General features: G+C 42.0%; 1 protein-coding gene across 1 annotated transcript in view; it reads right to left on the reverse strand.

Moving 5' to 3' along the window:
* The window catches only part of LNPEP (leucyl and cystinyl aminopeptidase), a 90,068-nt gene that overhangs the window by 26,250 nt on the left and 35,833 nt on the right, over window positions 1–27,985 (reverse strand). The window contains exons 2-8 of the mRNA XM_075932096.1: window positions 17,690–18,527; window positions 11,291–11,429; window positions 9,107–9,238; window positions 5,307–5,427; window positions 4,558–4,712; window positions 3,879–3,992; window positions 2,224–2,355 (exon numbers count right to left, since the gene is read on the reverse strand). Of these exons, the coding sequence (XP_075788211.1) occupies window positions 2,224–2,355; window positions 3,879–3,992; window positions 4,558–4,712; window positions 5,307–5,427; window positions 9,107–9,238; window positions 11,291–11,429; window positions 17,690–18,527 (1,631 nt within the window). The remainder of the gene's footprint in view (window positions 1–2,223; window positions 2,356–3,878; window positions 3,993–4,557; window positions 4,713–5,306; window positions 5,428–9,106; window positions 9,239–11,290; window positions 11,430–17,689; window positions 18,528–27,985) is intronic.

Below are 27,985 nucleotides of genomic sequence, written 5' to 3' on the forward strand. Positions count from 1 at the left end.
CCTGTGTCTAGTTGCTATGAGATGCACCTTTGTAGTCACTAAGGGTTGTACAACTACAAGCATCCTGCTTCCAAGAGACTAACACCAGACTACAAAGGGAAGCCTCAGAACTGTCATTCATGCTTACATTTGACACTTTATGAATGGACCTTAAAAATGCTAATTATCTTACCCATTACAAAGATAGATTCCCCAATTATCACCCCTAATATCATTATCTCATAGACACTAATTTCCTCCCCTCTCCCCCTCTCTGTTCTAAAATCTGATTTGTCAATTTTATGTGTGTTCACTTTTTTTGATTATATCCCTTTGGTATATATGGTCATGCCAATTTTCTTCCACAATTTGATGTGAGGAAGTGGGTCTGGCCCACGAAAGCTCATCACCTAATAAACCATCTTGTTAGTCTTTAAAGTGCTGCATAGTCCTATCTTTTGTTTCAGCAAGACCAGACTAACATGGCTACATCTCAAATATGGTTGTGCAAAGGGTAGGAAATTAGTTTTCTTCCACTCAAGGAAGAGCAGAAGCCCCAGAACAAATTAACACATGGCTTCAGGGTTTGTAGACAGATGCATGTTTCAAAGAGCTTGCAAATAAGGTTTCATCCTAAAAAACTAGCATCACACCTCATAAGAACCAGAAACTCTACCACATAGCGAAGATCTGACCTTAATACAATACAATGTACCATGTATTAATTAGTAATGACTAAAAAAATCATTAAGCTCAGAGTTTTAGATATCTGCAACACTTGAAAAAAAATTCCGTTAATGGCTTAAGAAAAAAAATTCTTTTAACACCTATGTATAAACTTTGTTTGAAATGTAATCAAGCAAATGTCTTCCTAGCACACAAATACACCCCTCATGCAGCTTGCGTTGCCCCCTTCCCTCCAACTTAGCCTAACAAAGAGGATTGCAACGAGTTAGGACATTCCCAAACAAACTGCCCCCTGCCTCCACCTCACTAAACAAATTTTAGCACCTAACCATCCTCTCTTTCCTCACCTACCTCATGCAGTCATCTCCTTACCTCCCCCTTCCCAGCCCAGGAGGGTTGAAGAGACTGCTGGGGTTCTGTCTCTCTCTGGCAGATGGTATTCTACAGATTCCTCTCCCTCTGACTTTCCCCCAAGCCAATTAATGAATTACTCGCTCCCTACCTGGTCCTTATTGCTTACTTATCCCCTCTGCTTTTCTGCTGTGGGAACTCTTCAGTTTAACTGCAGCAGCGTTTAGCTGCTTTTTACAGACACCCCACTTCCTGGTGGTCAGCTGAGCTCTCTCCCTGCGCTGGGAGTTTTGAACCTCTGAGCGGGACTCGGAAAACTCAGACAGCTTAGAGGGACTTTTGGACACAAACAATACAGATGTGCATAAAATCTTTTCTTAAGGAAATTTTATGAGAAATATTCTTAAGCGTGGCTGAGTTCTGCTCAATACATAAACTGAAAGGTGCAGGGGAAAGGGTGATTTTAGGTCCCCTTTACACCTTCTTAATTCTGGCCAACCCTGATTCTAGATTTAGTCCCTGGCACAATTTACAGTGGTCTCAGAGCTGCTCTAATTTTCATCCAGCTACAATGGCCCTTAGGAGTAATTCCAAGATTTGGGGATCACCAGAATGTAAGGGCACTCCATGTCCCACCTAAGTCCCTGGGGGATGGGCAGGGGGAGAGCAGGATGTGGTGGGGTTTGAGGGGTAAAGTTATGGAGGTTAGGGTGGGAAAGGAGAAGCACAGAGCCAGCTACACTGGTGTAACAGGACACAGCGCATGTAGGTTTGTATATCAGAGGGGTAGCCGTGTTAGTCTGAATCTGCAAAAGCAGCGAGGAGTCCTGTGGCACCTTATAGACTAACTGAAGTGCAGGAGCATAAGCTTTCGTGGGCAAAGACCCACTTCGTCAGGTGCCACAGGACTCCTCGCCGCTTTTGTAGGTTTGTATACTGAATGGAATCAAATGCCTACTCACAAGACTAATTTAATCAATCAGTGTTAAAAAGACAACATACAGTCATTTCTTAAGATAAAAAACAACAAAGGCCAAAAAAAGAAACTACCAACTTGTGAGCAGTTTAACTTGCATTTTAGTTGCAAGGATAATTAAGGATAGCTCCTGACTTAGGTAGTGTTACTTCCCAAAATAAGAATATCCTGGGAAAAAAGGTGTTCAAAATACACGAGAAAGTGATTTTGTTAGTCTCTAAGGAGGTTACCTTAACATAGGAAAGCATATCAAACATTTCTTCAATCTGCTTTGAAGACTGGACAGCAGAGGAGATTGGATGTGAGGCATTTAAGGAGTCTTTCATCATGGTCTTGAATCGTAGTTTCAGGAATTCTTCATCCTAAAATAGGGAGTTTAGATCCACATGGGAAGTTAGAACAATAAAAGGATTGTGCCAAATTATCTGTAATTCAGAGCTGGAACTCAGATCTTGGAATAAGTAAAGCAAACTTTCATTCTCCCTGCTATCCCATTTATTTAGCATGGTATCCTAGTCATCTTACCCTCTCCATTTTGTGGTTAAGACTCTTTTCTTCTGCCACTGCCAAAGGAGACAGCAAATCAGTCTCTCTCTTCTGAGATTATTATTGCTAGCTCACTGTGAAATCAACTCTCTTCCTCCCAAACTATAGCAACAGAAGTTTACTAATGGACACACATCATAAACCTTTAATCAGCTATGCACAAGGAGACCTACCATACACAACTCCATAGCCTACACAAGAATGAAGAATCCAAAGATACAAGTCTCTCTACAACAATCTGCCTCTATTCACAGCATAGCTGCAGTGATTCTGCTACAATTAAGACCCTTGGAAGTAGGATATGTCCCAAAACAGTAGAATTTTATAGAGCCTGTAGTTGGTATAATTTGTAACTTGATTATGCTGCCATACACAGAATCAAGAGACACACACACACATTATATATATTAATTAAAGCCAAGGGACTCTACACAGGCAAAAGGATTGGTGTAATAGGCATATTGTTTTGCAGGGTCAAGGCCATGTACTGGTATAGTAACTAGTGTTTTCTATTTGCATTTGTAAAGCAGACTGTACTACTGTAGTTTCATGCTGTGCATATGATCTAATGATAATCACCTACTGTGGGTATGAATATCTTCAGAAATACTGATATACTATTTTAGCGAACATATTTTTAACATGCTGATTTGAGCTGGCTATGATTTATATAATATTCTAGCAAATAAAGGAGGCTGAAGAAGTGATTTTACAGCTATTAAAGTTTTTAAAAACTGCAGTGAAATCACTGGACTATAGAATGACTTGCTAGGAAATATGCACACACAACATTAAACCTAATCTTTTTGGCACTAGAACCTTGAATCTTTATTTCATTCTAGATTTACATGCAACAACTTTAAATAAGTGCACTGCATATTACCAGACTACTTTTATCTCCTACATTTTAAGGGTCTGACCTACTATTATCCAACAGGGCAATGGAAGATATTTTACCCGTGTTTTATTTCTGCGTAGTTGGAGAGGCCAGCTATTGTGGTTATTAGTGCAGAACTGGGGCCCTAGAGCACTCCTGATCAGGAAAAAAGGAAGAAAGATCACAAACCAAATAGTCAAGTTGAAATAGGGCCAACATATATTTTGTGTGAATATTTAGATACTATTTTGTTTAAGGGTGCATTCAGGGAGAGTTTGAGCAAACACTTTTGGCACCACCAAGTGGCGAAACATTATCAGTGAGTGTCCTTGAACTACTTATAGCACAATTTAAGTTAGATTTTTATAACTTCAAACTCATGAAAAAGGAAATAAAATTTGTGTCAGACTGACAAAGAAGCCTTATTGATGGAGAAAAACATCAAATTCAGGAAGTACTCACAGCATGTAGCTCTGGAAAAGTTTCTTCCATGGCAAAGTATTCCATAAAAGTTGCAAATCCTTCATTCAACCAAAGATCATTCCACCATTCCATAGTCACTAGATTACCAAACCACTAGAGGACAGAAATGCAAAACAAAAAAACAAAAAGGTTTTAATTGTGCAAAATGGAAGAAAATTCAGTCAAATTTCAAGTATGCCATAACAAATGTATTATCCAAACACAAAAATATACTTTATGAAGAGCTACATTGTGGTTCTCTCACAAGCCATACATATAGGATAATGATAGAAATGTAGCCGTGTTAGTCTGGTGTAGCTGAAACAAAAAACAGAACTATGTAGCACTTTAAAGACTAACAAGATGGTTTATTAGGTGATGAGTTTTCGTGGGCCAGACCCACTTCCTCAGATCAAATAGTGGAAGAATATTGTCACAACCATATATACCATATATAGGACAATGCTTAATTATGCTTCTCCAGGAACAAGCTAGGAAAGAGATTGTGTCCCAGTTGCAGTAAACTTCATTTCCTGATGTACTGAGAGCAAAACACCCACAAGCCCTATACCAGGTGCAGTGCATGTCCTTTAGCAAGTGTAACATGAGAGGGTGAGTATTTGAGTGAAAGAAAACTGCATTGTTAAAATATTTAATACACAGCATTTCAATCCAGTACCTGATGAGCTAGCTCATGAGCTATCACTGCAGTTATCAGGTTTTTATCCATTGTTGAAGAGGTTCTATTGTCATAAAGGAGTGTTGTCTCTCTAAAAGTGATCAATCCCCAGTTTTCCATAGCACCTGCCTGGAAATCAGGAATGGCTACCAAATCTAAGGGAGGGGAGGGGAGTAAAGAAAATTAAAAAGTGAACCATCCTTAAATCACAAGTTACAGTAATGCTGCATTCCGTATCTTCCTGCTTAATCACAACCTATATCTACAGATATTAACAACCTACCAAACTTCACTATTTAGCCACCAATGCTGCAACCACATACTCGCTTAAAGTTAAATCATCAGAACTAATTGCTCTAAAACAAGTATGTATGTAGAACTGGTTTTGTAGGTTTGTCAGGTAGTTACACTGGAAAATGCTGAGAATTCTCAATGTCCCTAGCTGAGCATCGGGTGTTAATGGTACAGCAAAAACACTTTCCCCAGAGCCCACACTGAACTGACAACTACCTTACTCAAGCCAAAGGTTTGCAAACTTTTTGAGCCCAGGATCCATTTCCTGCACAACTATACAAGTCTAGTTAAACATGTATTGAACTTTAATGATGTTTTTAAAAAGTCAAATTTTGGAGTTTTTTCCTAATGCTTGAATTATTTTCATTTAAAAAAAGAACTATCTGAAGTATGTGGGGACTGCTACTTGTTAGAAGATATATGTAAAGAAAGATAAATGAAAACAAATACATTACCTAATTTTTGAAGAGGATAATCTATATGAAAATACTTCTGATAAAACTCTAGGAGCTTCACCGCTGTGTCTAGAGCATACTCAACTTGAGATAACTTCTGTGGCACGGCATAGATAGAAACCTGTCCAAAAAAAAAAAAAAAAAGGCATTTTTTGGGATGCAATCACAAATAGCAGGAGAGGGAAGTGGCAGACAAAAATCCTGAAGTAGATAGACCCAATTCCCTAGTTAGTTTATACATTTATATATATTATAAAATCACATACATTTGATAGCAAAACATTTGGAGATTTTTATTGTTTCTTTTATTTGTCAGTTGACCCTGCTTGAGACACATTTATCCCCCAAATTCATGGGAATATGTGCAATGTTAGTTTGAGTCCCAGTACACAAGTTGTACATTTGTTAAGGACCATTCTAAGCATGCAATTCCCAGGGGAGTCACCGCTCTTCGAGCGGGGGTATGCAGGATGAGGTGGAGAAGAGAGTACATGATGGTTTCTTTGCAGCAGCTAGAATCAAGGGGACTATTTTAGAGGAGCCACAGGAATCTTGTTTAGATAGATCCAGTAGCTTCAATCTAACCCACCCTGTACAGTAGGTATGGAAAGGTAGCAACTGCTATTTCAGCTGCTGTATTCCACTCTGATGACTTGCCTGTGGAAACTCACAAATTCTACCTCCCTTTAGTTTCTATTGCCTGGGATTGGACAATTGTTCCCCAATACAAGTTATTCAGCCAGGTTTTATTTTTGTTATGCATAAACTTGTGTTTCCAGTGTTCAACCATCTCCACTCCCAGCCTGTAAGTCTGGGGCACTTCTCTCCATACTACAACCCAGGGATTCTAGGAAACATTTTCAATAATAGGGGTAAGGTGACCTCTAATCCTGAGTTGACAATTCTGAACCGATTACAAGAGCCAAAGAAGTCTGGATTAGTCTTTCTAGAAATATTGAAGCCTGTCACAGCAACAGTACCAAGCACTACATGTAGCGCCATTTAAGTTGTTAAATTCTTCATTAGTCCATATTTTAATATATATAGTCATTTAAAACAAGACATTCAAAGTTTGATCCATTTTCCACCATTAAGTGTTCATGATGCAAAGGAGAGGCTTGGTATATAGAGTTATATGTGGGCTGTTCACTTTAGATGTTCACAGACTATGCTGCATTCCTTTCAGCAGAGTTCAGTATACACCCATGGATACTGCTGTTTTCAGACTGGGCTCCCCCACCATTGGGCTTGGATGCTTCCTGGGCTCAGGTGAGTTCTTTAGGCTTTGTTCCTCCTGAAAGAGGCTCAGATGCTGCCCCAGGGCAAACTGTTTTGTTTTGGATACTCCCTTGGTCAGAACAGACCACACACCTTAAAGTCCAAGTGAAACCTCTCTATTGTGCGCGCACGCACGCACGCACGACCTTGGGTTAGCTACTGAGCTAAAAATAGCCATGCAGACATTTGGGCATGGGCTCAACTGTGAGCCCCTTTCCATTTGCCAGATTTTAGAGTCCAGGTCCCAGCCCAAGCATTTACGTAGTTATTTTTTGCCTCATAGCTCAAGTCCAAGATAGCGGACAGGCTCGGAGACTCACAGCTACATGTCTCTCTTTTCCCCTCTGCCCCCCTTTAAAAGCTCAGGAACCTCTGAGTAGACTACATATCTACAATCTTCCCTCACACCTAACATGCTTTGATCAGCAATAAATGTAATTTAAAAGGGTAAACATTTAAATAACCATGGTTCTGTGACTTGTCCTCACTGATACAAGCAAGAACAGGTGACAGCTCTAAGGTGTTGTTTCATGCTCTCTGTAAACTCATGCAAATTTGTCTGCCTAAGTTTACACTTGGTTCATAACTTCCTACAGTTCTCTTTGCAAATACATGAGCTAAATACTTACCTAAGAAAAGGAAAAAAATGATTAAAATTCTTGGGCTAAAAATAGCAACTTCAAGAAAAACATGCCACTCATCAAGCTAGACCACGGAGATTGGCCTATTGAGCTCTAATTACAGCTACTTGCCCAGGCTAGAAGGGTTGTCTGTTAAAAAAAATCCACAATTTTACTCTATATATTGGCTTAGAGCAATTTAGATCAGGATAACATTTTTAGCAGTATATTTGATAAGGGCTTCCTTTCCCTCCTGCACCTTTGTTAATCTACTTTGAGTCAGACAAAAACTAGCACTTTCAATTTCACCACAAAGGGGCAGCTCCTGCTACAGTGACAGGGTCTGATCCCTAAATTTTTGCTCACTTGAAGCTCCCATGCCTCTTCTATGACGAGGTATTGGAAGTTCTCTCATAAGTGTCCTCCTTCTTGTCATTCTCTAGTATACAGCTGCCTACCAACCTAGCAGCCCATATCAATGAAGCAATGCCACCGAAGACAAGACTAAGTTAAGTTTATAGCAGCTGTCAGATGCTCAGCATTTTTGAAAAAAGTCAGGCCATTAATATTCAAGCATTTACATATGGACTTAAATTTCTGGCCAGAATCTGCCCTACTACAGCATAGACTAGTTTGGATGGTTGGCTCCAAGATATAGCTACTGAGCCACACTTCCCTTTGTTGGAGACAGCAGAGTGATTTTGCAGCTTCTGTTCTCAGGTGCCGTCTTGAAAGAGAGGAGTAGCCATGGCGAGGGAGGTTAGGACAGCAGTACTGTCACCTGCTGTGACTCCCTTGAGGGTAGACAGGCATCACAGGAAGTCTGAGAATGGAGCCTGTGCAGGGCAGGCACTGAATCTGTATACACGTTGGCTGGCTTGGTACTGTTCCATTTTAGACAAGCTCTTCCCACTTTTGGCATCAGCTCTGGATTTCCACAGCAGTGCAAGTGGATTGCATCTTTTTATCCTGGTGCTGGGCAGTCTTTCTGCAGCCAGGGGCTGGCAACATAAGTAGGCAGCAGCTCTGGACTCAATCCAGTCCATAGTATAAGAACATTCGACAGTGGTGTGCCCTGTTAGCCAGGGGTGGGCAATGAGTTTTGCTGGGGGCCACTCCAAGAATTTGGTAAGTGGTCAAGGTCTGCACTCTTTCATGATATTAACAGAGTACGTGTGGGGTCTGAGATGAAGGAGGGATGGAGGAAAGGGTGTAGGTTCAGGGGGGAAGTATGGGTGAAGGAGGAGGTTGTGACTCGGGGCAAGACGCTGGAGTGCAGGGTCCAACAGAGGATTCTGACCTAGAGAAAGAATGCAGGAGGCAGTGCAGGGTCTGGGAGAGGGTTGTGTCCTGGGGCAGGGATAAAGGAAGAAGTGCAGGGGATTTGGATGCAGGGTCTAGGAGAGGGTAGAAGTGCAGGAGGGCTAGAGGGAGGGGCTGGGAAGCCAGAGGAAGGCTCTGGCCAGGAGCACTTACCTGGCACCTCTCACTGTCCAGAAGCCAACCAATGGGAGCAGCAAGATTGTGCTGGGGGTGGGGGCAGCGCACAAAGACTCTCCCCCCTTCCCTGGGCTCACAGCATTCAGTGAGCTGCTCTGAGCAGCATGCGGGTGCAGGGAAGGACCCAGATACTTAACCCATAATTTTGCCCACTTGTGCACTTGCACGGCCATTCAGGAGAGATTCAAATGTCGCCCAGCTGATTAGCAAAGTGTCCGCAGCTCAGTGTTTTGTTTCTAGTAGTGCATTTTTGCATATACCTCTGTGCATAAAAAAAAAATTATTCTGTACATGGATGGAAAAGATTAGGGGGAATATTGCTTGCCACTCTCATAACAGAGGATAGGCAGAGAGTGAGCCACCCATGAATGTGCAGAAATCAAAAGTACAGCAGAAACATACCCATGTCCTATTAGTCTCTCTTCTGGTAGTTGTCAGATTTGCAACAATGAAAGCAACTAGATAAGTACTCATCTTCAAGCTCACAGAGAATTCATCTTGAACTATTCCAGCTGCCACAGGGATGGTTACATTCTGCAGATAAAAAGAGACACTGTTGCTGCTGTGGACAACAGTCTAAAATTAATCAGATAAGCTAGGAGATGATACAAGACCGCTATGTCTAGAGTGCACAATGGCAACTATAAGAAGTTTGTTGGAGCATTTTTACTACAGTAGAACCTCAGAGTGCTATGAGCACCAGAGTTATGAGTGGAGTCGTGCACCTCATCTGGAACTAGAATTAGACAAATGAGGCAGCAGCAGGGAAAAAAGATGAAAACAATCAAAACCAAAATACAGTATAGTACTTGTTAAACTTCTAAAAAAAGGGGGGGGATTAAAAAAAACTTGGACCAGGTAAGGAAACTGTCTGGGCTTGTTTTATTTAAATAAGATAGTTAAAAATAGCATTTTTATTCTGCATGGTAAAGTTTCAAAGCTGTATCAAGTCAATGTTTAGTTGTAAACTTTCAAAGGAAAAAAAAGTAACGTTTTGTTCAGCGTTATGAACAGCCACCATTTCTGAGGTGTTCATGCCTTAATACACAATAGGAATGGAGGCTGTTTGTAACTCCGAACAAAATGTTATGTTTTTTCTTTTAGGTTTTCACAAAGGCATCTTTATAGCTCTTAACAAAAATGTCAAACTGTAAGAGCACATTAGAACTGGACCAGTAAGTCCCACTAATGCTATATACAAAGGTAATGCCAACCCCTGTTCCTTTTCGATATTCTCCAGTTTATCCTGCAAAGAATCACATTAGTTCTCAGAGACTGCATTACACTGGGATCTCATGTTCAATAGGTTATCCATCATGATCTCTAAATCCTATGAAGTCTCATTGACTTGAAGTTAAGCACGTACTTGAGTGTTTTCAGGATCAAAACTTTGAGCTTTTTACAGGCACCCTGCATACATTATGTGACACTACCCATTCTGATTTCCCAGGCAAACTGACAATGCCAGGCCTGCGGTTGGTGACGGACAACAAATGGAGCCCCCAGCCACATAATACAGTAAACTTCCGATAATCCGGCACCTTTAGGACCCAGGGGGTGCCGGATTATCAGATATGCCAGACTATCAGAAGGGGGGGCTATGAGCGGTCTGGAGTGGGGTGGGAGGGGATGCTACCCCAGGCCCCTCATAGCCCCCCCCTTACGATAGTCCGGCTCTGCCCTAGGCGTCCCTGATTCAGCCGCTGCTGTTCAGTTTCAGCAGCAGCTGAATCGGGGATGCCTGCAATAGAGCAGCTGGGGTGCTGCCGGGTTGGTCCCGCAGCACTGAGGGGCGGCGCTACAAGACCAACCCGGCTGCTTTGCCCCAGGCGTCCGGATTCAGCCTGCTGGTGAAACTGACGCTGCTGGTCAGTTTCAGCAGCGGCTGAATCCCGATGCCTGGGGCAAAGCAGCTGGGGTGCTGCCGGGATGGTCCCGTAGCACCGCCCCTACGCGCTGCGGGACCATCCGGCAGGACCCCAGTTGCTCTGCCCCAGGCGTCCCCAAGTCAGCCGCTGCTGAAACAGATCAGCGGCTGATTCCAGGAAGCCCGAGGCAGAGCAGCTCTGCCCCAGGCTTCCTGGAATCAGCCACTGTTCTGTTTCAACAGCGGCTGAATTGGGGACCCCTGGGGTAGAGCAGCTGGGGTCCTGCCGGGTTGGTCCTGCAGCACCGTCCTTTGGCGCTGCGGGACCAACCCGGCAGCACTCCAGCTGCTCTGCCTCAGGTGTTCCCAAGAGCAGCTGGGATGCTGCCGGGTTGGTCCCGCAGCCCTGAGGGGCAGTGCTACGAGACCAACCTGGCATCACCCCAGCTGCTCTGCTCCCGGCTTCCCCGATTCAGCTGCTGGTCAGTTTCAGCAGAAGCTGAATGGGGGAAGCCTGTCCGGCTGCCCCAGCACTTCCGGGTTCCTGATGGTGCCGGACCATTAGGAGTCCCGGAGCATTGGATGCCGGACTAATGGAGTTTTACTGTACCCAGAAGGCAAACAAAAAGTGATTCCAAGTACTTTTAATTCAGAGCACCTAAAAGGGAGAGACACACATGCACCCTCTAATATTCATACACAGAAGAGCATAAATGTACCTTTGGCATATTTGACAGAGCAGTGTACTGTTCATCTCTCCTGATCTTAATTAGAAAAGTGGCTTTAAATGCTGGTTCATCAAAGCAAGGGAAAGCAGATCTTGCAGCCAGTGGCTCAAACTGAGTTGCTGCAAGCCATCTGATGAAGAGAAAAGGTATTTAAAAAAAAACCTATAAAATTGGTATTACTTCTCTTTAATAAATCAGAAACAATTATTTTGTGTATTGGAATGGAAGGAAGTTTGTTATTAGCAGGTACTAGAAACAGGGAGGGATAATTTGTCATGATAGAATAAGCATACATTTAAGAAAAACCTGATGAAAGAGGCTTAAGTCTCAGAATATTCTGCTGTGCTATTTTATTTTTATTCAACGTTCTTTCTAGCCTAATACACTCAGAACATAAACAAACTGTAACTCACAACAATATAAACTAATTGGTTTAAAATAAAGGTCACATTATCTGTAAACAATTGTCCCAACACCCAAGAACTCAAAAGCTCCTACATCTCAAAGAGTGCACAGCTCAAAAGAAGACTAGGACACATGCACCAGGCATTTCTACTCTGAAGTAGAAGTCTAATAATGGTAATACACTTGATTCTCCATTTGCAAACAGAGTACTCCCTGCCACTTGTGAGCAACTGTTGGTCCAGCCATTGTCTTTAAATATGTCTATACTTGACATATTACAGCAGCGCAGCTGCACCACTTCAGTGCAGACACTAAAATAAATCCAGCTTTCTAAGAGGCGGATTTCAAAGCTCAGGGGTTCTCACCACACATTTTTGGTGGCCTCAGAGTAGGACCACCAACTCTTGGTTGGTGGCTGCACAGTCACTTTTTCTATGTATACATGTCAAAAATCACTGTAATTTGTGTAGGGATTTTTGGAGGCTTGACAATGAAAATAATACTACGAAAAGCAATACCTGCATCTGTTTTAATATCACACAGCAAGTCTTGGCAAATTAAGACTTAGCTGGAGGAGTGGGATGAGGCAGCAGAGGCTGGGACAATGGATGCTGAACCCTGCTCCACATGGTCAGGACTGAGTCAGCACTCTGGGCCCATACCTGCCAGAGCTCAGGGTCAGCATCCAGGGCCAACACCTTGGTCAGGGTCTAGGGGTTGGATTGTGTGGTCAGAAACTGGTGCCTGGGGTCAGCAGCTGCTGCCATATAGCTTGGGCTAGAGGCCGAAGCCAGCTGAATCAAGGCTGGTGTCTGCTGCCAGACACTGAACCAGGGTGGGTGGGTTTCCCAGCTCCAAGGTCAATGCCACATGGCCAGAGGTTGGCGCATGAAGCCCCAGACCACGTGACCAAAGTTGGTAGGTCAGGATCTGAAACCCTGTAGCCAGAGCTGGGGGGTTGGTGTCCATAGTCCATGGCTGGAGCCACAGCCATGCTCCCTAGTCCCCACCACCTAATCATCTCAGACAGAAGCCCAAGCCCCACTATCAACCCCAGCTCTCACCCCCACCCAGGTAAAATACTCACCTTGCTCTTTAGGTAGCGTGCCTACCTGTTTACAGAGGAGGTTCAGGATACCACATCCAAGAGTAACCACCAGTGAGGGACTGATGTTTTGCACCCCCAGCCCCACCCTCCAGGAAGTGGTTGTATAATGTAGAGAAACCCCCAGAAGCCTGAATTTGAGAAACGCTAGCTAGGCTGACAGAAGTATTTTTCCATTGACCAAAGCACAGGTTGGCTTAATTACATTGTATAAGGTGTGACATTTTTCACAGCTTTGAGAGATGTAGTTAAGACAACTTGATTTTTGTAGTGCAGATACGTTCTTTAACACCTGAACAGGGACAGGAGGGAACTTTGTGTGATTAGGCTCTGTTTGGACAGGCCCAACAAATCTTGGTGGGGACTAAGGATGTAAGCTACTAGTCGACTACACAATAAGCAAATACTCTATCAAATACAGGCAGCAAGGGATATGGTGGGGAAAGACACATGAGCTGCTGCTGAGGAGAGCTGGCTTAAAAGATAGTTCCCCCCCCCCCCCCCAGCAACGTCTCTGCAGGGGGACAGGGGGCAGCAGGGAAATGGCATGAGTGGGGACTGAAACAGTCCCACTTGCGCGTCCAACTGCTACTCCTCTCTCTTTGAAGTGGAGAAGAGCCATTTCCGCTGCCTCTCTCCCTTTGAAATGTACAGGAGCTGCCCGAAGCTCCTGTACATTTCAAAGGGAGAGGCACAGTGGGATAGCAAATGCCCCCCCCCCCCCCCCCCCCATCAACTAATCAAGTAGTCAATGGAAATTCCATTGACTACTCGTTTAGCTGGTTTATCGAAATTTAACATCCCTAGTAGGGACTAGAGCAGTGGTTTTCAAACTATGGGTCGTGACCCAATGCTGGGTCGTGGAATGTCAGGAACTGGGTCTCATTGCTGCAGGGTAATCAGATGACCAGTGGGGGTGGTAAGACAAGCTACCTGCCTGTCCTTGCAGCACAGACTGTGCTGCGACCCAGAAGCAGCAGATAGCAGGCTCAGCTACGTAGGGAGACGAGGGAGAGTGCACAGGGCTTCGTGTACTGCCCCTGCTCTGAGCACTAGCTCCACACTCCCATTGGCTGGGAACCTGCTACTGGTCTGCCTTAGCACCCCTGCTGCACCGCTAACTGGGTGCCACTCAAGGAAAGCCCCTCCTGCCCTGACCCAGACACCCTCCCCAAAGCTGGAGTCCCCTTTGAAACCTCAAAGCTCTAGTCCTCAGCCCCCACCCACAGCCCACACTTTAGTCAAATGATGTTGGGTCATGGGCATCAACCATTTTTTTCAACTGGGTCATGAGAAAAAAAAATTGAAAACCACTGTACTAGAGAATAGAAGAATGCAACACATCTTCCAAATGTGGCCCCAAAATGCTTATTTCTTTCCAGCTTCCCTTAGACATCTCACAATGGATAGAAAAAGCATGTGTCCAAAACAGACAGACATTTATATCTACTGATAACATTCTCTTGAATCTTCGCAAATCTACCCACTATATTTTTCCTACTCCTCCAAGCATACATCTGTTTCCTTTCAAAGCTATTCTGCACTCCCTCCCTTCTCCTCCATCTTTGTCACCAGGAACTGTCTGTGAAGATAACAAAAGCTGCCTCTCAACTCTATTCTGATCTAGACAGACAAGGCTTGGAAACTCACTACATTTTACCGTCCATTAATATTAACCTCTGACACACATATTTGTATCAGTTTCTTAAGGCTTATAGGTTGACTGCCATTCAGGTACTGCACAATCTTGTGAGGACTGCTTTCAGATTTGGCTCTTGCTCAGCTCAACAGGAAAAAGTACCACCTTCTGAGATTGTAAATATAAGACTTGTGGGTATCTGGCCTTTTTTCTGAAAACTCCTAGAATCATTCCAGTGTTAGGCTGTCTTTTTTTTTTTTTTTTTTTTAAAGTAGGTTTCTGGTTTTTGTGGCTATGGAATAAAGCTCAAATCTCAAAAACAAGGGAAAAAATAACGCAGAATGTAAGTGGTGTACGGGGTGAAAAATAAGAGTTTTCTTTTTGAAAGCTGGGGTATGGCAATGTTTCAACAGTCAATTTACTCTAACCTCTCATTCTCAGCAGAAAAAACCCCCAAAACCTAGGAATGTAAGCAACGATTCGACTACCCCATAAGCAAATGCTTATCAGGTAGTCTAGTAGAAACTCTACTAATCACTTCTCCCCCCTCTTTGCTGCCTATTAGGGAACACAAGCCAGTGCTGGGTGCAGGGGAGGCAGAGGGCAGTGGGGAAATGGCACAAGTGGGGATTGAAACAGTCCTGCTTGTGGAGGTCCTGACTACTGCAACTCTCCCTTTTAAATGTACAAGAGCCACCCACGGCTCTTGTACATTTCAAAGGAGAAGGCACAGGGGGTAACCCGGTGCCAGCAGGGCCCTTTGAAGCATACAGGAGCCACAGGTGGCTCTTGTACATTTCAAAGGGGGAGGTGCAGTGGGATAGCGAGCATCCCCCTTATCAACTAATCGAGTAGTTTATGGAAATTCAATTAGCTGATTAATCAAAATTCAACATCCCTAAAAAACCATGTCAATAGAGGATTAGGGGAGAAAATTCAGTCTCCTTCCCTCCCAAGAGATAAAGAAATAGTTTGTTTTCTTTGATGCCAGCCTGATAAATTAGCTCACTAAATTCAGATGCTGCGTTTTATCATTCACACATTAGCTCTGAGTTGGTTTCCTGCATTTTTAAAACCGATAACGTTGAAAGTAAATTAAAATGTGGAGAATGAAGGGAGGCTTTTTGGAAAGGGAATGTAATGCTATAGAAAATGACAGCAAAATAGAACCAGTTGCCCTCAATGATTGGCATAAATAAATTTTGCCTTTTGTTGTTTAGCAGCAGCATTCTTATGCTAGGTGAGCTGTCTTTTTTTCCTCCTTTTGGTATTTTAATTCAAAGCCAAAAATAATAAGAAAGAAAAAATCAACAGCTGGCTACAAATACTGGGGGAAAGTATCTGTCACCAGGTACCATCCAGTGAGAGAGTTTCACCATATGCTTCTGAATAACCCTTCCCTGATGTTTGTGGATAAGGTTTTTCTTACTACGAAAATATGGAACTGTTTTTGACTGTTCAGAAAACACTTCGGCCAGACATAGCCACACTGAACAAATCAGTGGTCTCTAACCCAGAAGTCTTCAAAAGCCAAGTGCTTTTGAGGGGGTGGGGAGGGGGGGAAGCAGTCATAAATCCACAGATACGCCCAGTTATACCGGAAAGTGTATCACTTGGGGACTGGAGGGCAGTATCTGTGTTACCTGAGGAGTCCTCCTGATGTTATGACCAGCTAACAGTGCATCTATAGACTGTTTAACCTGTATCCCAACTTTTGTAGCAGTTCATATATTTACTTATAATGCTTGCTTTCTCAGCTTCTTCCCTCTGGCTGTGTATTGTATTTAATCTTGCAGGTTGATCTACTCTTCAGAGTAGTGTTTTTTAGAAACAGGATTCTTATGACAAATATGTATACCACCCTTTTCTTGTATGTATTAAGCTATTTACTTTAATGACAAGTTCTACAGCTTAATTTTAAGCAATATTAAGCCACATTTACTTTTACATTTTTAATTACGTTGCCTTTTAATTTATCACCATTAGCATGCTTTGGGAAAAGGCAGTGAGAGACAACCGTTTCATCTAGTTAAACTTGACTTTCTTTTAAAACAATAGTGAAAGAAGAGCAAAACAAATCTTGCCTACACTACATAGCTCTCTTGCTTGTCTACCAAAAAATTCATTTAGCTGAGTTTCTTTTTTAAGATGATTAGACAATTTTAAGCCTGGATTTATTCAGGTCCCTTTTCCCTTATGTGACATTAATTAAGAGGTGAAACCTCAACAGATTATTGGTTAGATTGTTCAACACTTAATTTACTCAACTAGCCCCACTGAAATCAACAAGACTCCTCAAAAAGAGTCAGGTACTATCTTTTATAACTAAGACCATCACATCCTGGCAGTAGATGGAGAAAAATACCAAACTTTTATTACTTGCCTATTTCTAAGATGCCAAAAGGAAGGCACATAGTACAACACTGATTATTGTCTATTGACTTGGTAAGAGGTAGATCAAGTAGTCTTTCAGAAAAAATCCCTTAATTAACATTTATGGTTAAGAGCATCAACCCTCTGCAGCAGTGACTCATCATCAATACCAACAAAACTAATTTGAGACAAAACTATGAAAGGACCTAAGCTTAATATAACCTAACAAGAGCACCATCTACAAGGTGGGAAAATGAATCAAACTGAAGGATTGTGCTCCACTGTAATGAACCAACCCCTGCAAGAGGATTCTTGAAGCAGTGTTGATTCTAATAATTAATAACTTCAGGTCCCACCATGGGATAGTGAAGCAGATATTTGCGTAAACTGCCAACATACATAAAGAATTAATTTTAAAAACAGAGTAAAAGTTGTATTTCCAAAAGGATTTTTTATTTAATATAAAAACACAAAAGTGCTGCTTGTTTTCAGACAGGCTCTCTGTTAACAACTGTCTCCTGAAGAACTCCTTTGCTTATGCACTTCTGGGTTCAAGTGCTGATTAAAGAAGAGCATACAGCCACCATCACTGCTTCCCCCACACACTGGCCATCATTACTTTTAATTAGTGAATCAAGTGCAAATGAGCAGGGCTCGATAAATCAGTCAAATCTACTCGCCCGTGGTGAGTAGATTTCAGCCAGTCACCCCATTCACCAGTGGCGTGCGCATGCACAATGCGGGTCTGGTGCATGCACAGTGCAGAGCTGGCGAGTAGATTTCGCCATGGTTTGTCAAGCCCTGCAAATGAGTATATACAAAAACAACCTAGAAATAGAGGGATGAGGAGAGTTATTCATACACCTACCTTTTTTTAGTATGTTCATCCTTGTAGGAGACTTTGTAAAACCCATAATAGGTATCTGATAAATTAGATGAATAGTCTATGCTTAGGATATAGTTCTGACCAACAAGTAGAGCATCAGGGGCCACGATTGCTATCTGATCATGCATTCGATATTCCAGGAATTCAACTGCTTTTGTCTGACTCCGCCCTGCTGAACTCAAGGTTATCTTGGTGATATTAAGACCTGAGCTATGAAGTATGATATTCCAGGTGACCTGGATGACATTAACAGTTATCCGTACAGAACCTGCAAACTCTTTAGTTGTTAGGTTTGGCTGTAACACAAGATCATAGTGTAGCGGTACAACATATGAAGGAAGCCTGATTTTTGCCCATGGAAATATCTTTCCATTAGTTGCAAGAGGATATATAAGTTCCATTGTACGGTTTTTATGGCAGCCTTCTTTGGTAAAGGTGCATTTGGGAAGAAGGTAGATCACCATTATTACTGCAACAGCAATCACAAGAACAGCTGCACAAACTACCATGGTCCTTGTAGAGGGCACTGAGCATGATCCATCTGAGCTCTGTCTATAGCCAGCTGCACTATTACGAAGACCCGCACTTCTATTCATGAATGACATGCCCAGCAATTTTGCTGATGACTCATAATCCTCTTCATCCTCATCCATTTCATGCTCTCCAAGGCCACGCACCAGTAGTCGTGAACTCCTTGGCTCATATTCTACCTCATCAGGCTCCAATGGATGCAGGCAAGACTCCTTTGCCAAGTCAACCACATCAGGTTCTTCCTCAAACATGCTGTTTTCAATCATATTCCTGGGCAACTGAATTCGATCTGGACAGGGGAATGGGAGGACAGAAAAAGAGAGCATATGTTATATGAGAACTAAAAAAGGTTGACTATTACACATACTGAGTGGGAGTACTGCAGCATAGGAAGCCCTTATGCAGCACCTCTTACTGAAAGCACTCCAGTTCTGGAGAATATTTGTACAGACTGCTGCTTACTAGGGATGTCATTGTGTAGACAACTACAGGCAGTCCCCGGGTTATGTACAAGATAGGGACTGTAGGTTTGTTCTTAAGTTGATTCTGTATGTAAGTCAGAACTGGCGGTCAGTTTCAGCAGCAAGGTCCCGCAGTCCGTGTACTCTGGGGCAGCCGCGTTCGTAACTGCGGATCCGACATAAGTCGGATCCGCGTAAGTCGGGGACTGCCTGTACATGATTAACTGAAAAGCCAAAGCTTATCGTTTAATCTTGAAAACTACACACATTTCTCCCTTCCCTTTGTTGCCTTTGTATCAGACACAAGAGCGCATGGTGGCAGGGGGCTCCCAGGGAGTGGGGCTGAGAATGTGCAGGGGGCTGCCCCGCTCCCAGGGACTATCGAATAGTTGTGTAACTGCTAAGATTTCATGAGGTTACACAACTATTCAATTATACAGCATCTAATATCCCTACTGCATGCAGTGATGATTTTTAGTTTAACTAATAATGTTCCAGGAGATATCCATGCAACCCTTTGACATTGTGATCTCAGAAACTGCATAACATTATGCAAGTTAAACTGTTAGGGCTAAAATGTTAGTTATCAATATGTCTTATTTTCTTGTGGGAAGGGCACATGTAAGAACATGAAGGATCCTATGGCTAACCACAGCCAGATATTATTTTTTTAAAAACCCTACGAACTGCCTTGTCCACATTCAGTGTTAAGTTGTGTTATAGAAAGGGTTACCCATGTGCCACCTGCTAAACCAGTGGAAGACAAATATCAAGCAACTATTTTCTTTTAGGGGGAGATACGATTACATTTTCTATTCCTTTTATATAAAAAGGACAGTATACCACATTTGCAACTGTGCTCTTCATTTAAGATCTAGTCCCTGTGTCCTGAATAAAAGCCTGTGCATAAAAAGAAGTTAAAGTGCTTAAAGTTAATCATCTCCACAAATCTGAACCTTGATAATTAATGAATTGTTATATGTACTGAATTAAAAGATCAAATTCAAGAAACACTTTTTACAAGAGCAACAAATAGAGATATTAAACATGGGAGAGCAGCTCTGCATGGTTCAAAAGTGTCTGTCTGACCAACAGAATTTTGTCTAACAGTATACACTTTTTAACTGACTTGTCTCTAATAGCCTGAGACCGACATGGCTACAACACTTAGGCTATGTCTACACAGCAGCATTATTTCAGAACTCATGTTATTCTGAAATAACAAAGACTGTGTCTACACTGAAAGCCCTTATTTCAAAATAATGGCAAGCTGGAGGACTTCTTACACCGACTCCTGTAAGCTTCATTTCATGAGGAGTACTGGAAGTCGAAGGAAGAGTGCTCTTCCTTCAAATTCCTGCTGTGTAGACAGTGCCAAAAGCCGAATTAAGCTATTTCTACTTAAGCTATGTAATTGACCTCTGCAAAGGAGATTTCAAAAGGTTGGCAACCACCACACCACCCTGTTTAAAAAAAAAAAAAAAAAAAAAAAAAAAAAAAAAAGCAGTTTACATCTAGTTCTCCCTCTTTAGCTCCCAGCCAGCTACCTCCTACAATTCTCACCTCAAAATTGCATACACACAAAAATAATTGTCAGGGCCACAGAACATACCTGCAAAAAGGAACTTCTCCCTAAGAAATTAAAATAGGCCAAACTACAGAGACAAGACTCTGGTCTCTTTCTCCACTAAGAAAACACACACCGAGAATTATTTGCAGAAACTGGAGGCAATCTAGGCTTGTTTTACTGTTAAATATCATGTATCACCATTTCTTAAACTCAGTAGTACTAGGTTAAGAGGTCACAACTTTACTGAAGATAAAGGGCACCACCCACACTATTTCCACTGGAACACGCACAGATAAGTGGGTAACTGAAATTACCCATCCTGAGGCACCTAACAGCTTTACAGGAACTAACTGAGGCAAATCTGCTTTAAAAACATAATTGTCCAGATAATCTACAGAGTTATTCTTGCTAGCATCGAGGGGGAGGGAGAGGCAAAAGAACATAAGGGTATGGCTAGACCACAAGTTTTTGTTGGAAAAAAGTACGCAAAATGCACTCAGCATTTTGCGTAGCTTTTTCCGATATTTTTTGTCAGAAGATGCTTTTCCAACATTTGGCCAGTCTAGACTGGCCAAATGTCGGAACAAGGAATATAGGAGCTTCCAAAAGAGCTCATTTGGTCTTCTGCAAAAAAAAAAAAAAAAAAAAAAAAAAAACACATGAAAGAACAAACATTCCCTGGATGCGGCGTTTTTTCGGGATACCCCCGGTATCCTGAAACCCCCCTACAGTCTAGCCATACCCTAAGCTGTAAGTAGGGACTCTTTCCAGGTCTGAACAGGATTGTTATCTTTATATTTTCTACACCAAAAACTAGCAGCAGGGAGAAGCCAAGTTAAAAATCATCTTGACTACAGAAAATAAATTAAAATTCATATAAAGGTCAGATTCCAGTCAAGACCAACAAGGGTTGAAAAAGGGAATATAACATCAAGTGGGAGAGGTTTCATCTGCCACGATGAAAGTGGTATAGGAGTCACTGGTATAGGAGGTCACAGCAGTTCCCAGAGTTACAAAGACTTTAATTCTACATTACCAATCCAAGAAACCTGTGTGTGAGGCACAGGATCAGAACAAGGACACGTGGACAATAGTTCCTGAATAAATAGAGCATGAGTTGCTCTAAGATTGCTCTGAAAATAACTCCAACAGCCCTGAGGCACACTGCTGGAGATTCACCATAGCTAAGGTAGGGGTGTAGAAACAGCAATCTGACCCCTGTGTAATCCCCGCCAGCGCACAAGGTATACTTCTGACCCAGTGATTCCAAGTTACTTGCCAACTCCTTTGGGACCATTGGCAAACAAAGTCAGCTATTAGGTTCCCCTGGCTTGCACCAGAGGTCACTCTCAGTGCACAGATGGCCCAGGATCAGGACAGCATGATGAGGAGAGTTGGTTTTCTGAATTACAACTGTTGTAGTGCAAAGTTAGAATTGCAGAACCAGTTTGCCTCTCCACACTGAATTTGTAAACTGTTAACTCACAAACAAATAAATGTAGGCAACCCATGATAACACAGAGGCCTGGAACCTTGTTACAACATAGCTTCAATTTGCAATATTCATGGAACCATAACTATTTTGTAAACAGGTAAAAACCTGGGACGTAAAGTTCAAACATGGCTGAGAGTGGAACAACCACAATATGACAAAACAAACCGTGTGTGTGTGTGTGTGTGTGTGTGTGTGTGTGTGTGTGTGTGTGTGTGTGTGTGTGTGTGTGTGTGTGTGTGTAGGGTTTTTAAAAAAATAATTAGGGTAATTTTGCTCACTTTTTACTGTCATTCTGCCGTGTCAGAGGTTTAGATTACTAAAACTACAGTAACAGCACAAGTGTGTTTTAGCAATAGTAACTATAAATCAACAGCTGAATATTAGTAGGAAAGAAAAATTAATAAGACAATAAAAAGTCCTTTCTTCCTCTATACATTGTCCTTGAAAACTATCCTTGACTGTATATATGTTTGTTGAACCTCTACCTCCCAGTACAAAAATCAGTTAATTTATCCTAGGAAAAGCCTCTTTAATATATTAAATTTAGCTTTTATTTCTAACCACTTCATTCTATCATACCTTTCTTTGTTAGATCATAGAGCCCATTATCAAATATTTGTTCACCATGTAGCTTAGAAATGTGAAGGTTTAACTGGTAAGTCTCATCCTTAATGGACAAGGCTTACTGGTTAACCTTAACCAGTGGGGGAGCTCCAGCCCCACAGGGGGCCCACTCCAGCCAGCCTGTGTCTGCAACAACTTGGGCAGCCCACAGGCAGGGGCTGCTTTGACTGGGACGCTGGAGCAGCCTTTGCCTGTGGGGCACTTGGACCCACCATAAGCAGGGGCTATTCCAGCCTGGCCAGGGCAGCCTTTGTGGCAGGGGGGCTGGGGAGGGGCAGAGGCTGCTCCAGCCCAGCAATTAACTGGTTCAACAATATGTTTAAGCCCTTATCCAATTAAACAGGATTTTACATCCCTAATATAGATACTTACGGATTGCAATCAAGTCACTCCTTAATCTTCTCTTTAAGAAGCCAAATAAACTCTTTGATTAACAGTTTAGTAAATATGCCTTAGTCATTCTCATAGTTCTTCTCTGAATCTTCTCCAATTCATCAACAACTTTCTTCACTTGTAGACATTAGGACTAGAAACATTATTCCAGCAGCAGTCACACCACTGCCCAATATAATAGTAATATTCTCCCTACTTCTACTCAAGATTGCTCTGTTCACATTAAGGATGTTGAAGAGCGGTTATTTGGCTAATCATGTAGTCGATACAAATTGGGCGCCTGCCCACGGCCAGCCTGGGCCACCGCGAACAGGGGCTACTACCAGAGTAGCCTTCACTATCTCTCCCCCCACCCCAACTGCCTCAGATAGAGGCAGTGTGGGTGGACAGGGACAGGCAGCACCACAGAGACAGCACTGGGGGAAACCAGCTTTTAAGCCAGCGCCCCCCAGCACCAGCTCTTGTTTCCCTCTCCCTCCCCTCCCCGCTGCGCCTCATACAGAGGCAGCAAGGGGATGTGGAAGCGAGTAATCGAGTACTCAACTTGAAGACCTGATAAGCTTATGCTTGTCGAGTAGTCAATTACTCGCTTACATCCCTAGTTCATATATACAAGTACTATTCCAACCTTTTTGGTCACAGCATCACACTGGGTGCTCATGTTCAATGTTAAGACTCTCAGACTCACTGCTTCCTAGAACAAACAGCCCAATCCTGTAATTATGGTCTACAGTCTTTGTTCCTACATGTATGACTCACTGTTTGGCCATAATAAAAAGGCTATTGTTTGCTTGCAATTGGTTTATCAAGCAATCCACATGGTTGAAAACCAGTATCTGTCCTCTTCATTATTTACCAGTTCCCCAGTCTTTGGGTTATCTGCAAATTTTCAAGTCATTGGGGGAAGAGGAAAAAAATTAAAATGCCATAAATCCAAGAATCAATTCCTCTAGAATGTCACTAGAAGCACATCAGATCAGTGATGATTCTCAGTTTGTAATTACATAGAATTGTGTTAGGTTAAAAACTGGCAAACTATTTAATGCATGCTATGTTAATTTTGTATCCTGAAGTTTAACACATGATCTATATCTGACCCATGTTTACATGTATTCTGTGGGGTGTCATTCCAGAATAGGCTGTGTTTACACCATCCTTTTTATAGCCATCAATCTCAAACACACAGACATTCCAGGAAAGGGGTGGATTTCATGCTAATAGAAGAAACTTATTGTTGATTCAATATACTACTTTTCTAATCTTCTGAAAATATTTCATGTTTGGTTGTTAAAATAGAAATATCAAACACAGGTAGCAAGAGCAGTTGCTTCTTCATTACTAACATTAATATGAATAAAATTAATTTGTTTAAAAGAGCTCAGCCAGCAAATCAAAATTGCCTGTATTAGTGAAAAAGAACGGGCAAAATTAAAAATCCGGGGTTTAATGTGAAATTGAGTGCCATAGCTACCTTCCTGTATTTTAGATGGTGAGGTAATCTCTTATATTGCAACAACTTCTGCTGGTGAGACAGACATGTTTGAGTGTACACAAAGCTCTTCTTCAGATCTATGAAACATAATCAGTACACTACAGATAAATAACCTGTTCCACTTTGTATTTGGTTCTCATACTGAGTGCATTGACCTATGTAAGTTCAAAAGCTTGTCTCTTTCGCCAAAAGACAATGGTACCTTATCCATCTTGTCTAATATCCTTAGATCACCATGGCTACCACAACGTTGTATACTACCATAGTTTGAGAGAGCAAATCACACAGGGGGCTTCAGCTGATCTAACAACTAGGAAATGTAGGTGTTAGAATTAGTGATGGTCTAATTGTGAGGCTTGAAAAGATTTACTGAACCACCATTAATGAAAGTGTTCGGATATGTAAAAAATTAATAGGGGTCTGAAATTGCCCCACATTAGTGGTTCAGGGGTCAGCCACAGCATTACCCTTTAAACATGCTTTTTCTTTTTGTTTTTTGTAGTTTAGGAAGAGTCTGGTCAAAATCAGTATTATCCTTTCTGATGTATAAACCTGTGCTTTCTCTTCACTCTTGTAACCTAAAAAACCAGATAAGTAAGGAATTTCTTTATTTTGTTATGTCTCTTGCTTATCCTCATTGGCTCTGTATAACACATCTTCAGGGTCAAAATCCTTGTAATCTCTGTAACCTGTTGATTTAGAAAGTTTGTAGTACAGAAAAGTGTTGATTTAATTAGAAATTATGTAAATAGTAATTAGGGGTGGGTATAAATGTATTCGTTATTAGCTTATTAATATTAATTGTATGGGAATTAACATTACTTAATAAGGTTTTAGGAAAAGTAGTTGTTAGACGTGAATTAGCATACTAAAATAGATAAAAGAGTGTGACTAATGCCAATTTGTTGCCACTCGGATCTTGTGCTGAATGTCCGAGGTAAATGTGCGTAGGCAATAAAGCATTTCCATTTATCATATCTGCTCCTGGGTAGCCTGTTTCTTCTCTAACAGAAAGAAATAAAACCTGGCATTCTGTGGAATTCAAGATGACCAGAGCAAAAACACTGTTCTAATATTAAGAGCTTGAAAGGAAGCCATTGCCCAAAATTATGAAATAGAAGCTGTGCGCACCATGGAACAGTGAGTGCTAAGCTAATGACAACTGACTAATTTTGTGTCATCAAGAATACTATTGATGGAAGCTGCAGATGATCAACAAACTCTGAAAGAGTCAGGCCTCTTCAGAGTCCTAAAACATGGCTGTACACACCCAAATTTGACATCCAGGACTGAAAATGCTGGCTTTGCTTGCTAACAAACAGTACACATGTTAAACAAAAGTTGTGTGGACTTTGTCCTTGGTAAACAGATGTGGATTCAGTTTTCCCAGATTGTATCAATGTTTTGTCTTCCTACTAATGAAGGAAAACCAGCTTGAAGGTAAATTCTTCCAGCTTTATATAGTTACATATTTATCAGTCTACATACCACTTTTCACAATGTGAGGTGATAAACTATTACAAGATTTCACAACAGGAAATATAAGACACATGGAATCTCTTATGGAACCCAATCATGAGTCAGCAGGTTCAAACGTCCTCTAGGGCAGTGGTTCCCAAACTGTTCAGCATCATGCCCCCTTTTTGATTTTTGAGAAACCCTCACACACGCACCCCATAAAAAAATATCAGCAAAACTTTTTTGTTTTTGTTTTTAAATCAACAAGCTGCCCTTCTAAGAGCAGAGCAGGCAAACGTACCCCCCCCCCCCCTCCAGTTTGGGAACCTATGTTCTAGGGCCTCCACTATGGTTGAGCTGGAGGAGGGATATTTAGCCAGGAGACGGCACTGTGCTACCCAGATTAGCATCTAGCTAGTAAAGTGCTACTTAATTCCTTAGAGAAAAAAGGAATTAACATCCCAAATTCAGGGAAGACCAGGCTCAGAAGACAGACAGAAGCTGTGTGTGAATAGCAGCCACTGCCAATTGACAGATGGGCTGCAGAGGGATGGTTATACAGTCTCCAAAAATGGAATTGAGAGCTCAGGCCCGGTCTACATTCGCAGAGAAAAGTGAATGCAAGATATACAACTCCAGCTATAAGAATCGATTAGTTGGAGTCAACGTACCTTGCACCGATTTTTTGGGGGGGGCCCCACAGCAGGAGGACGACAGGAGAAATGCTCCTGTTGACTACCCCTATTAGTCTGTAACTGGAAAAACAATGAATAGTCTTGCAGCACCTTAGAGACTAACAAAAAATGTAAATACAGGACTATGTAGCACTTTAAAGACTAACAAGATGGTTTATTAGATGATGAGCTTTCGTGGGCCAGACCCACTTCCTCAGATCAAAAGCTTTGATCTGAGGAAGTGGGTCTGGCCCACGAAAGCTCATCATCTAATAAACCATCTTGTTAGTCTTTAAAGTGCTACATAGTCCTGTATTGTGTTTCAGCTACACCAGACTAACACGGCTACATTTCTATCAAAAAATGTAAATGGTTTTCAAATAAATAGCACAGAGAGGAAATGAGGGGGGGGGGGGGGGGTTCCTGTCTTAGCATCTATTTACTTTGATCTGCTTAGGTTCAAGTACCCATTCTCCAGATACTTAATGATGCCCTCTCTCTCACACCCCTTCCTTTTTCTTTTTTTTTCCTCCCTCCCCGCCCCATTTATTTTGAGTTTTCATATCCCCTACTCATAACTCCAGTTATCTGAAGAAGTGGGCTGTGCCCACGAAAGCTCATGGTACCATCTACATGTTTTGTTAGTCTATAAAGTGCTACCAGACCATTTGCTGTTGTTTTTTGGGAAAGAAATTGTCAGTTAAAGTGCCTAAGCTAAATGAAGCTGATAAGAGTACTTAGTACCCACTCTAAGTACCCTTTGTTTGTTTTTTTATGTCATTAAGATGTGGAATGTGGCAGGCCATCCAGCCAAGTCTTTGTTTAGACTTCTGTTGTAGGTATTAAACTTATAAATGAAATTAAGTTCTATAGTTTCCCTATTGAGCTGGCTTTTGAAATTGGTTTGAAATATCGTGACGGAGATCCACGAATGAGTGCCAAGCTAAGTTAAAATGTTCCCCAACAGGTTTCTGTGTGTTGCCTTTTCGAATATCTGATTTGTGTCCATTAATTCTCTCTTGTAGAGACTGTCCAGTTTGGCCAGTATACATGGCAGAGGGGCATTGTTGGAACATGATGGCACAGATCACATTAGTGGATGTGCAGTTATACATACCTCTGATGTTTATGTGGTTAGGTCCTGTGATGATATTGCCTGTATAGATATTGCCTGCCTGTACAGAGATAGCATTGGAATTGATTGCAGGGGTGGGTTCCTGGATGAGTATGATGGAGGTGTGCTGCGTGGTTATTGGAGAGAATTTGTTTGAGGTTAGGAGGTTGTCTATAGGTGAGTATTAGGAACTGCAGGAGTAATCTGTTCTTGTAATTCAAAGTATTTGTTCTTTTTGCACATTTCTATTCGACAGCCTTAGTAAAGTAATCCTTATTTTATATGAACCCACCAGAGATGTGGAGTATCTTCACCTAATAAACCATCTTGTTAGTCTTTAAAGTGCTGCATAGTCCTGTCTTGTTTCAGCTAGACCAGACTAACATGGCTGCATCTCTGTCACCAGGGCTCGACAATTAGTGTAATCTACTCACCCGTGGCAAGTAGATTACAAGCCGGCACAGCC

Source organism: Pelodiscus sinensis, chromosome 6 (assembly GCF_049634645.1).
Source record: "Pelodiscus sinensis isolate JC-2024 chromosome 6, ASM4963464v1, whole genome shotgun sequence".
Lineage (NCBI taxonomy): Eukaryota > Metazoa > Chordata > Testudines > Trionychidae > Pelodiscus > Pelodiscus sinensis.